Source organism: Poromitra crassiceps, assembly GCF_964638095.1.
Source record: "Poromitra crassiceps genome assembly, chromosome: 15".
NCBI lineage: Eukaryota > Metazoa > Chordata > Actinopteri > Beryciformes > Melamphaidae > Poromitra > Poromitra crassiceps.
This window is the reverse complement of record NC_139634.1, coordinates 28,932,087-28,944,674: the sequence shown is the minus strand read 5'-3', so window position 1 is coordinate 28,944,674 and position 12,588 is coordinate 28,932,087. Positions and strand designations below refer to the sequence as shown.

Here is a 12,588-nt window from a genome sequence, read left to right as displayed (position 1 = left end):
CCTAAACATGACAAATGCATTATACCATTTCTTTAAAAAAAAAAATATATATATATATATATATATATATAAAGTAAGTGATTCTCTGCATGCAAGTGTGCCTAGTCCAGTATTATGCACCAGGTAGGATCTCATAATACTGATGCATGCCAGAATAGTTCACTCTGGAGTCAGATGCAACTCATGTCACCTGCAGAAGTTCTCTGATGACCCAAGATTGATTCATCAACCTTGACTCATCAACTTGGAGGTAGGCTACATGATGCGGTGGTATGCAATGCGTTTTATTTTATTTTAAGTAATTTGTATCACTGAAGTGAACTGAAAACTGGATGCACAGTACATTTAGGACTCGAGCCTGTGTAGAGTGTGTGTGCTCTGTGCCCATTGATGCCGTGACTGCAAAGCATCATGGGCCAGTGCGGTGACAAGACGCCATGATTTTACTGTGCTCTGTTTAGTCGGACAGAAAATGGACGCTTCGTGAAAGTTGATTTGAGTATTTGTAGCTTCTCGGGCGTTTTGACTGCTACTATCTGACTTGGTGATTCCCATACAGCAGGTGAACGTTAGCGTCGGTTTCGCCATGTACAGGCGGATTCATACAGAAAAGTAAATAGAAAGGCTGCCGAGTCGCCGTTGAAAGGGAGCTGGTGTTAGCTAGAGAGAGCTAGCTTCCCAGTAAAACCTCTAGGTAGCTAGCTGTAAGCTAGCATGCTAATAATAGCCGGTTGACCACAAAAGCAATTGTATAGTCGATTGGCCAGCTCAAGGACAGGCTACTTTGCCGGACCCAGGGTTACACCTTGAGGTAAGAATGTGATGCAGTTCTTCGCACATGCTATATGTTATAGCAGTTTATCTTGACAAACACATTTCCGCTCAAGAGATGGATCAGCCAGTAGGGCTGTCGGCCTACTGCGTCACTCTATCAAGGCCTGGTTCGGGCACCACGAAATCTATGTATTTTTGTGTAATTGAAACAACTAAATAAATATACAATTGCAAAATTAAGTGTCGAAGTTAAACATAATGACTATTTTCTATGTTTTATTCAAGGTCCACATTTAGCATTTTGATCACTTGGAATATGAACTCATTATGGACAGATATGACAGTCCTCTTGTTTGCACAGTTTATGCATGCATGTTTCATCCACAACCTTCATGTCAGACTAATAATACCTTCTGCCTTAATTACAGGTATGGCCCGATTTTAATTTGGAAGGAGCTGGTGATGGCGGAAGGGATTGACATTGGCGAAATGCCCTCGTTTGACCCAATTCCAAGTTCTGAAGCAAAAAAGAGACCTAATTCATCTGATGGCAGTGAGTTTTATCTAGTTTGTGATCTCACTTTAACACATGTACTCTGTTGTGCTGTCCCATTTGAGATAATGATAGATTCATACTCACATTTGATGTCCTTTTGGGTTCCTAACTATTACCTGTGTCTTGGTTATTGCAGGAGAAGAGCCAATGAGGAAAATGCCTGTTTCGAAATTTGGTTCCAGACCGCGGTTTGAGCCGGTGCACTTTGTCAGCGGTGGTAGCAGCGGCGGGGGGTCTGGCACTGATGCAAATGGAAATGATAGGAAGCAAAATGATAAGGAAAACGATAAGGAGCGCAGAAGTGGAGAGACGTATGGTGCGAGACAGTGGGACTCTGAACGCCCATCCTACAGCAGCAGTAGCAGAGCTCAGGGCTCCGCCTCCACAAGGCCTGTTTTTGACACAAGACCTGCTTTTAAAAGAGAGCCATCATACAGTTCTGAGTCTGACTCTTGGCGTACCCATAGGGATAGAGATAGGGATAGAGACAGAGAGATGTCCTCAGGAGGTGGTACAAGTGGATTAGGCTATGGAGGTCGGGGATCCACCGCAAACTTTATGACAAAAACACAAGAGGACTACACCGCTAAATATGAAGCCCACGGCTCGAGGAATTCAGATTCCTATTCTCAGCCCAACAGGCACGATGGCTATGGAGGAGGGAGCAGATCAGGTGGCTGGGGTTCAGGACATCAAGGTTTAGGCTTTGGTAATCAGGACCGGCCTTCGTCGAGCAGACCATTCAGCAGAGTCTACAACAGCCCAGGCAGGAGCAGCCCCACCCCTCCATCAGGGTCATCAGCACTTCTTCCTCTTCCTATATCTCAGCCAACACTGGCAGAGAAACAGAGGCTGATCACCAGTGTGGGAGATGCATTAGCTCTTTCTTTCAGAGATCCCATGTTCATGACAGGAAGTGAGTCGCCAAACTACAATTTCATGTTGAGCCGCAGCATCCAGCACTGCAAGACCAACCCTGAGTATATTTATGTCAACCTGAAAGATATTCCTCAAGCTGACCTCCCGAAGAACAGAAAAGTACCGCCGGAAGGCTATGCCTGTGAGCTGAGATGTCAGTGTGTGTATCTTGCCACTGGATACTCCGGCAGCAAAAACGGAGCTAGGGACCGCGCCTCTGAGCAGGCGGTTAAACTCTTCCTGAAACCGGTCGAGGTTCGTGTCGTGCAACGCAGATATAGACACGCGATTGTCAATGACATTGTGGTGTGTCAGAGGGATAGCCCGACCCCAGGCTTTTTACCTGCACTCCGTAACCCAGAGGATAAGCCAACTCCCAGCTCAAAGGGCCAGTACGAGCCTGACAAACGGAAACACTGGACGGAGTTTGTGGTTGTGGACAATGCCCACGACGCCATCTGCATACTCAACAATTCTGCCGCCTTTAATCGCATGAAGATTGACTACAAGTTTGACGTAGTCCCCAACAGCAGTGCTTGGCTGTGTAGTGTCTACCTGCAGGATGAGCTGGTGGCTCAGGCCAGGGGCACAAAGAAGAGCTCAAAGCATTTGGCAGCTGAAGAGGCAGTAAGGAAACTTCGCATGAACCAACAGCAACAGGAGCAGCAACAGCAGCAGCAGCAACAACTGCAGCAGCAGCAGCAGGAGCAACAACAACACCAATCACAGTACTCCAGAGGACATTATCAGTCAGATCCCTCTAGTGGACGCTTTGGACAACAGGGGGTCAGGAAGAAGCACCTGAATGAGTTAGTTATCCTGGAAAACTCTGATAATGCTATTTGTATCATCAATGACACCGCTCAGTTTAATAAAGTAGCTGCTGATTACAAGTTCTCTGTTCTCCCTGACCATCGCTGGAAGTGTGAAGTTTACCTGGAGGGACAGTATGTAGCAGCAGGAATTGGGATGAAGAAAAGTGTGAAACACATTGCAGCAAAGGAGGCCTTAACCACCTTGAGACAGACACAAGCTGTGGTGAAATCCAACCTCCGGAAGGAGGGTCACAATGACGCTATATCCCGTTACCAGATCCAGGCTCGCTCAAGTGAGGAGGCCACAAAGCAGGAGATTAAGGAAGACAACATTGGAAACCAGCTGCTGCGCAAGATGGGCTGGACAGGTGGCGGCTTAGGTCGGGATGGTGACGGCATCGCAGAACCTATCAAGGTCAAGGAGCAGTTCTCCAGAGAAGGTCTGGGCATGGATATGGACAAACGTGGAAATGAGCTCAGCAAGCGTGATATTGAGGACATCATCCGCAACTATGCCTGTTCAGAACGACAGGATGATCTGCGCTTCTCCACTGACCTCAACAATGGTGAACGCAAGCAGATCCATCAGATATCTCAGAAATACGGCCTACGAAGCAAGTCATATGGAGCTGGTGGGCAGCGCTTCCTCATTGTCAGTCGCAAAGTACACAAAGACCAGCTCATTGGTCAGCTGTTGCAGGAAGGGCAGGTGGGACGATATGAGCTGGTGAAACCTCAGGCCTCTCACTGATTTGCATGCAGAGCTCTGAAAAAAACTGTCATTGGCTAGGACTTCAGAACAAAAAACACTGAAGTATAACAGTCATGTTTATACTTGTGTGACAATTGTACATGGGTATCTTTCAGGAAACACCACAGTGGTTTCTGCATTCCTTGGCCATTAAATAGTTTTAAGTACATTTAGCTTGAGCAGGGGCTTTTGAATAAGTAAATGTAATTTTTGTTTCTTTGTTTTGTCTTCTGCCATTCCACAGGTTCTGTATTTGTTTAATGTTTGCACAAGCTTGTGTTGCGTGCTTTTGCTACCATGTCCTGATCATGCTTCAGTTATTTATTGATTATAAAAATGACTGAAATAAGTTTTTGTTACCAAAAATACACTTTTAAGTGTTTTCTTGGCTACAAAAGGAACCTGGCAGAATATACATGTATTCACTGCTTGTTGGTTCTTAGCGTTGTGAACATTGTTGACAATTAACACATACAAGTCAAGGTTTAGAGAAAGTATGAAGGCAGTAACAATCTGCTCATACCAGTCTATTCCACAATACTTGCTCTTCAACATCTAGAGATATTTTGAAAGTCAAAGCTGCCTCCATGAGTATAACTATCTTCACATGGAAAGTGTAAGCTGTGATCTTTATTAAATGTCAGATGTATTGGTTTATGTGGGTAGTTAACTTGTCTGCTTCTTTTCACAGCTGTAATAATAAATTAAAACGATAACTGGCTGCACTTGGTTGCGATTTTTTTTTACTTTCTGATACACAGAAGTCAAAAGAACATTGGATGTATATTTCTTTTATTTACAAGAAGAAAATGTACAGTTTGTTACATGGGTTACCAGTGCAAAGTTTTATACTCTGAAAGCAAGACACCATCCTTGTTCAAACGGTATAATCAGCTTATGTTACATATGACAGCTGATATGTAAAGATTTGAAAATTGGTCACAATTTCTCTCTCACCGCAGTGTCGACATCGTGAAATTCTGTGCATGATGAAACAAAAGGTTTGTGCCAGAAAAGGGCACAAAATGTCTCTCAAACACTTGAACCAGTATGTTTGTGAGAGGCATATATGTTGACTCATTTCTAAAACCCTAACTCAAAGGCATGATAACTTGTAAGTGCAGATGAGAGAATGACCAATACTCTAGTCTGACATACCCCAAAGGCATTGAGTCTACTTATTAGGGATGCATGCCCATGCCCGCATAATTAGTCTTACCATTCCCTCTCAAAAGGCAGAAGAAGAAAAAAGCTGGGAAAGGGTGAGCCCATAGAAACAAGCAAAAAAATGATGACCGCTATGATTTAAAAAATATGAACAGTTTGGATCTACACTGCAAACCACACAGCAAACATATCTAATTGTTAAGCATCACCATAGCAACCAATTAATTCACTTGGTGGTGGAGAACAACTAAAATCAATAGACTGGTACAAAAGTGACAACTGATAGTAGAGATTGGCTAACCTTTTGTTAAAAAGAGAAAAAAGGCGGGGCATGTAGCAAGTAACCCAGACAAGGTACATTTACTTAAACATACACTTTGCCCAACAACAGCATCCTGCCACAACACAACAGCATACAAACTTCGCAACAGCTATGGGACAGACAAATATACGGAGGAGGATTTAAAGATGTGTCATTTTATTTCTGCGATAAGGTTTGTTTTCTTGATCTGGTGGTTTCTTCTGATTTCGGGTTGGAAACTGTTCATACTTTGTGAACAGTCACAGGTGTCAACAGTCACGCCAGCTCTGTTCAACAATAGCAGAAACCCTCTTCTCATACTCGCGCTTGTTCTCCTGGTACAGTTGGGCTGCTTGGCTGTTGGCTGGACTGTTGGGGTTTGGCTCATCCAGTAAAGACTTTGAATAAATAACAAAGAATGGCAGTGAGGATGGATTTCTAGTACCGTAGTTTTAATTGTATTATCACAGATGTCATTTGAGGACTCTAGCTTTCACATGCATTAAATATGGGACCCCATTACCCCCCCAGGAATAATTTTGGTTCCATTGTTTAATGTAGCACGGAAGAGATGAAAGAATGCAAAATAAGATAATGCGATTACTATTCAAAAATGCTTTCTCATAAAAAATAAAAATAAAAAACACCCTCTACTCATATTTCTCATCATGCAATGTACTTTTATTAATTTGTGTCTGGCTGTTAATATGCATCAATCAATGTTAGTATTACCTGTATTGAAGTTAAGATTGAAGAGACATCATAAGTCGGACTCCAACGATTCTGAAGAATATCTAAGCATATGCTGCCATCTGCATAAACTGCAAAAGAGCGTAGAGAAAACAAGGCAGTTTTTAGAGCTGATACCAAACACACAAAAATATACTTTTCAGGGTTGAATAACCGCTCAAATGTAACCACAATGTGATTACTGCAATTGCAGCAATTGATAATTACTGCAATTATACAGTACCATTAACACCACAGGCACTCAAATACTTACCATTTGGATGAAACATTTTAGAGACAAAACGCACTGTTGGAGGTTTATTTGGATATTCCTCTGTGAATTCAATGGTGAGTTTGAAGGTTCCTAGGGGTAAGAAATAAGAGCACAGCATGAATTGAAATGCACAGCCAAAAACAGCACACCAAGCACTGCAGCATGGTGTGCTGGTCTCACACTAAATCACATTATCAACATAGGAACACCTCTCCCCCCCTATAGTTTATGAAAATAAAATAAAGAAATAAATGTCCCCAGCTGTAACCGAGTTGTGAATACTTCGTGAACTGACTCATATTGAAATGGAGTGCCCATAAAACAAAACTTTCAAGAAAGTACAAGTGACTGTGCAGAATGAGTCCATCAGGGACTTCACAAGCATGGGGAAGGAGACAGTGAGTTAAGTCAGTACGTAACACAGACATTCCTTCTTGGACCACTAGAACTACTTATGGTCTTGTAAGACAACATGGTATTAGTCCAGTTTGTTCAGCACTACAAATCATAAAATCCAGTTCAACCGTGCATTGCAACAGGTTTGGATCAATACTAGTTGTTGTAGTTTCCTGGCAAGACAAACCCACACCTGCTCTACAATCAAGACACTTTCTACAATCTACTCTCAATCTTAACCTTCAGGTGCTTCCGACTGCTTCCCTGATGGCTCGCTGGGGGAAGCGCCCTCTTACCTTACTGTCTAAACTTCTGGAATGAATCGTGTATCTGCATTAAACTCAACTTATTTCTGCATTCTGAAGGTTTCAGTAGGGTCAGATGGAACAAACTTATCTGAATCCTAGTTGTTTCAAAAAGTTAGCGGCTAGTTTTTTGGGACCCGACACCTGACGCATGCAGACTGGTATAATTTGGTGTAGTCTCTCCCCAGACTCAAATATTACGTTGAATCCCTGCACTCCGCATACTAATAATAGTCTGTGCCACTTTGCAGCCCCCGCTGCTGTTTTGAAGGGGGGACAATTGAATGACTGACAGGCCGTAGCACCAATGACTGTGGTTCATTTTCAAAAATCAACAGCGTCAGGTTGGTTGGGAGTGCCTGATGATCACTAAAATCGTTACTGATTCGTGGCCACCCATCACCGACCAGGATTCCATCATCAGATTGGAGCGAGCAGTGTCCCAGACCCAAAGAGAGATCTTCAGCATGCAGTAATGTAGTGTATCAGCTTAAGAAGAACTCTCAGGGGTCTGCCGTTGAGACTACATTTGGTGATACTGCTGGAAAGACTAATTTAGAGGTTCTGTGGCTATTGGATGTTAAAAGTTTCCGCTGATTGTACCCTTTTGGGCCTTTTTCGAAAGGTTATTGGCAATTTGAGCAAAGTGTCACATCTGCTGTCTTTCTGACTATCTTTGCTGTCAAAATTACAGAGAGCTACACAACATCGCGATCGGGGGCTGTAGAAGACGACGAAATGATGCCAGTGCGCATGCTTCGGGTGTCAGGTCCCAAACAACTAGCTGTTTTTTGTCAAACTTTGTCTTTTAAAACAATAAACGCTAACTTTTTGAAGCGACTAAGATTTCCGACAAGTTAAATTTGTTCCATCTGATCATACCAAAATCTTCAGAATGCAGAAATAAGTTGAGTTTAATGCCCGATACAGGATTCCACAAGTTTGAAGACAGTACTGTAAACTTTAAAGCCCCCTACACACGATCCACGATAAAACAGCTCTGTGTCCCGGCTGTCCCGTTGTTTTCCTATGGGGAGAGTGTTGCTACTCAACTAGGCAGCAACGCGCACAGCTCGATTTTGACAATTTTGCACTACGCCCAGAGTTCAAAATATCTCAACGCTGACCTACTTGTCGCTGACCTTTCATGAGCGCAACCAATCAGAGGAGGAAAAGATGCTCACGCTGTTGCTGCTCGCCTCTTGTCCTACAGATTTGCGCTCTGCTCTACCTCGCGCTGAGAAAAGTGCACAATGCTTATCATGTGAAGGGGGCTTAAGGCAAGTGGGCGCTTCCCCAGCGAGCCATAAGGCAAGCTGTCAGAAGTGCCTGAGGCTAACCCTCAACCCTACCAATCAGTATAATCTAACTTCCAAAACCCATAATATTCAGATGGCAAAAAATAACACTAGGAATAGGCTAGACCATTTCGCAACAGACTGCCATAGTATGGCTGAGCAGGTGCATTACAGCAGTTTAACTTAAATTGTTGCCACAGGTAAACTTGGTAAAGCGTTGTGCTCATTCACAGCTTTGGACTTACCATCTTCAAAAGGCGTTCCCTCTGGTCTAAACGAGAAGAAACAGGCAGGTGGTAAATATATCAACTTGCCCTTCTGTACACTTTTCATATCTCAGTTTATCAAAAAGCCTGCAGAACTAGTCGACACAAACTAGAGCCTTATTACCTTTACAGTGTAATGTTGAGAAACAATCAGTACGTGCTTCAACATGGTTATTCACATTAAATCCATTCAGCTAATAGCTGTCATACAATTCATATGAACTTACCCAAAAATGACAGCATTCCATACCATGATATTGTTTTCTGATGGGGCCCCACTAACTCCAGCAGGGGGGTCTTCTTGCAGCCTAGAAAGACACAATAAATACAGCGTAGATTAGTTTAACATGATCACAAGGCATGAAAGGTCATTTTAAACAGAGCATGGCACCTAAGTCAACAATAGTTCCTTTGATAGACACTAAACCCTCGATGGTTTAGACTAAATGTTTCGTGTGGTTTTACAAAGAAAACAGACAGAAACAGAAACACACACACACACACACATATAAACAAAAAACAAAACAAAAACAAGAATGGACCCATTCTTTTTTTTTATCAAACAAAACCTTTGGAGTTCAGATTACTTTGGTAAACTAGCAAACTACATGTTTCACATCAAGATGGTTTGCTACAATCTTCCGCACATGGACTTAAACTATAAATCAACATACACCAAGAGCACGTGTATAAATCAGGGTAAAAATCAGGTATGGAGCGAAGCTTTTAATGTAAAAATCGAAAGACTGGTGGGTGAGTTTCTTGAATATGAACGAACTAATGCTAGGACAGAGACAAAAGTTGTATCTGATGCAACAGCCTGGATGGATCACCAGTAACATGTCGAAAAATTATAGCAAAAATAAAAATATGCTTACATACATAAAATACTGCCCGTGGCTGCCTAGCGATAGCAAGCTAACCTTTGGTTGCTAATGTTAACGTTAGCCGTTACCTCTCGCTTGTTTTTTCTTCGCTTACCGTTTAAAATCTCTCATTAAACGTCGTCTTGCTGGAGTTGACATTCTGTTCACACGGAAACCTGGGTCGTGCGCATAAACGTACGTGGGTTAGGATTGAGTAAATGTATTTTTTATGGTTGTCTTATTTTTAAAACCTAGCTAGCTAGCTATCTAACGCGGTTGCTAGTTGTTTGTCAAATATTTGGCTGCCTCTACCGGTCTCAAATGATGGGCTGTACCATTACAGGAGGCAGGGGTGTTCACATCGACTGAACCTAAACTGCAGCGAAATATACTCTCATATAATCACAAACAGCAGCACATTGCATGTGATACACTCAAATAAACCGGATTCATTTAACCAACGAATTCAGGCACGATGTAATTTTAGAATAAAAATGTTTCTCGCAAAAGAACACCTGTCTCTAAACGTGTGTCATTCTAGCAAAAATTACGTCATTATGTTTAGCACCCTACTAGATTCCATTCTTTCTCTCTTTCACAGATTCATTTTTTTCGTGTCTTGGTTGGTGTAATAATAGTGCCATTTAAACCCAGGTTAATTCAGAGTGAGTACTTCAGGGTGAAGGCAAAGCCAACGATGGCAAATGTATTTCTGCTAGGCACCCTGTATTTATTGTGTAGTTCTATTGGATGACCACTAGATGGGGATTAACTGCCAAGAGGGGTGAAATACACGCCATACCACAGAGCAACGTTAGGCAAAATAACATGAATCTTAACGTATTCCTACAGCTTTATGAGCTATTGGGAAAACAAACATACAATTTTAAAATATCACATACACAACGTTGATATGCTACAATCATCATGGATAATTTTTCGAATCATGGATAAAAGAGTCAGGATGCTCACGGAAATGCATCTGTCCCATATGGTCTAGCGGTTAGGATTCCTGGTTTTCACCCAGGCGGCCCGGGTTCGACTCCCGGTATGGGAACGAGCTTTTTGGATGAGTTTCGGAATGGAGGTATATTTTCTAGTTTGACAGGACATAATAACTGGCAGTTGATGACAGATCATATAGCAGATTCCCTCCACTTCTTTGGTTCTTGTTTTCTTTGGCTTTGGCTCAGTCAGTACTTTAGTTTAGACATGCCCACCCCGCGGTTCCAGACCCCGCCCTCAAGTAGGTATCCTCAACTGCTCTCTCACTCTCAAGCCCTTTTGCCACATGCGCCACATGCACAAGTTCATCCATGCTCTCATCCCAATACCATGGTACCACCCGGACAATGTACTGTAAACCAAAGTTAAAACCGGTCCGTCTCCATTTTTATATTCCTGTGCAAACGGCTCGACTGATTATACATGTTGGTTAAATAAACTATTTCAGGTACTGTGATTGGCTTGAGTCGCGTTCGTAACGTTGCAAAGTAAACTCATTGTAACCGCATAATAGTTAGATTAAATATTTATACGCCACCAGAAAGATCAAGTGTGTCGCTTAGCAACCAGTTTGCTACAGTTCAAATACCTTGGTAGAATAACATTGACTAATATTTAAAATGAACGATAATAATAAAATAAAATAAAAATCAATTGAACGCTCCTTCAAAACAATTATGTAGCCTATAGCATATAGCCTACCCTTCATCTTGTAAAAGCAATACGCGACGTTTATGTTTAATATAAGTATGTCTTTGTTGTTTTAAAATGTGTGTAAAGCACACCCCCTCGACGCTTAATAGGTCTTGGTCCTCCTGACTTTGGTCTCGCCCGCAGCTGGTTAAGCGAAACTGTGGAGCTGGCCAATCATTTCCCAGGAAAATGTGACTGCTAGGAATTCCCCACGCATCAGCCCTGTAGGGGAAAACTGCAACTTGTGTCAGGCACAGCGAGACAGTAGTAGGCTATTTGGCCGGTGAGTGTGCGATGATGTACATCTCTCTTTACAACAAAGAAGCCCCAGGGATTATCCTCTAATAATGTCTTTTAACGCCGTCGCGTTTCGTGAGGACTGCCACTTTCATGTATTTAGCCAATGAATGTACTGATGTCAACTTCTACGAGGGTAAGTCCACTGAGTACCGTTTTAGGCATGTTTTTGCCCACGGACCACGAATGCTTGTTTCTTTATAGTTGTAATATGATGGGGGCTTGTCAACATGCCTTTTTAGGGCGTTTTTATGGAAATCCAGTTTTGTTTTGTTATTTTTACAAGCTCATAGCTGCTCATATTCAATAGGACCCACATGAGATAATGGGTTCAACTTGTTTAATATAGCCTAGTGATTTGCATGTGACAGAATTAAGCATGTCACTACACTTTGCCACAGTGAAAAGTTGATTGTGTGACCACTGACCCAGCTTGACTGAACTCATATGATATGAGAAGCCCCCAGGATATTACCCACTGCTCTGCTCTGAGCCGAATGGCATGTGACGGGATGGAGTCTGCTCCCTCTCTCTCTCTCTCTCTCTCTCTCTCTCTCTCTCTCTCTCTCTCTCTCTCTCTCTCTCTCTCTCTCTCTCTCTCTCTCTCTCTCTCTCTCTCTCCCCCCTCTCCTCTCTCTTTCTCTCTCTCTCTCTCTCTCTCTCTCTCTCTCTCTCTGTGTTGATTGGACACCACTGCACACTGATTGGACACCACTGGACACTGTCCAATCAACACAGTGTCACACTGTGTGAATGTCTTGTCCATTAGTGTGGCAGGGATGCCCTCCTGTAAAACCAGCATGTTAAAGTTGCTATTATGGGGGTATATGCACTGTAACTAGACTTTTGCTGGTTGTTATTTGTGTGGCGTTTCGAGCACACAGCTCACAGGTATATGAACGTCTCATCCATTTGTATAAGATACTTCGTAATTTATGACAACCGACTTATTATAAGATGGGAACCACACAGTGACAATTTTAGTAATTGGTTACATTCTTCCTATCTTGTAGCCCTGACCTAAATCTGTGATGCCCCACCAAGCACATCCAAAGGGAATGCTGTGGGAAAGATGGGGAAAATGTATGCATATTGGGAATATGGGAACATTTTCATGTTTTCATGTTTCATGTTTAGACTGACTGACATCAACAACACAGGATATAATAAGAATGAG

General features: G+C 42.5%; 2 protein-coding genes across 2 annotated transcripts; one reads left to right on the top strand and one right to left on the bottom strand.

Annotated features, from left to right (window-relative positions):
* The first annotated feature begins 475 nt into the window (after positions 1-475).
* Positions 476-4,517, top strand: nkrf (NFKB repressing factor). The gene is made up of 3 exons (XM_083651548.1): positions 476-811; positions 1,203-1,327; positions 1,467-4,517. The coding sequence occupies exons 2-3, from the start codon at positions 1,237-1,239 to the stop codon at positions 3,812-3,814; spliced, it is 2,439 nt and encodes an 812-aa protein (XP_083507674.1). The 5' UTR covers positions 476-811; positions 1,203-1,236; the 3' UTR covers positions 3,815-4,517.
* A 78-nt stretch (positions 4,518-4,595) lies between these two features.
* On the bottom strand, positions 4,596-9,686 carry LOC310789852 (ubiquitin-conjugating enzyme E2 A). The gene is made up of 6 exons (XM_083651551.1): positions 9,532-9,686; positions 8,778-8,858; positions 8,530-8,555; positions 6,286-6,375; positions 6,015-6,103; positions 4,596-5,680 (listed from the first exon to the last, which is right to left on the bottom strand). Exons 1-6 carry the CDS (start codon positions 9,573-9,575, stop codon positions 5,552-5,554), a joined length of 459 nt encoding a protein of 152 aa, XP_083507677.1. The 5' UTR covers positions 9,576-9,686; the 3' UTR covers positions 4,596-5,551.
* Between the last annotated feature and the right edge of the window lie 2,902 nt (positions 9,687-12,588).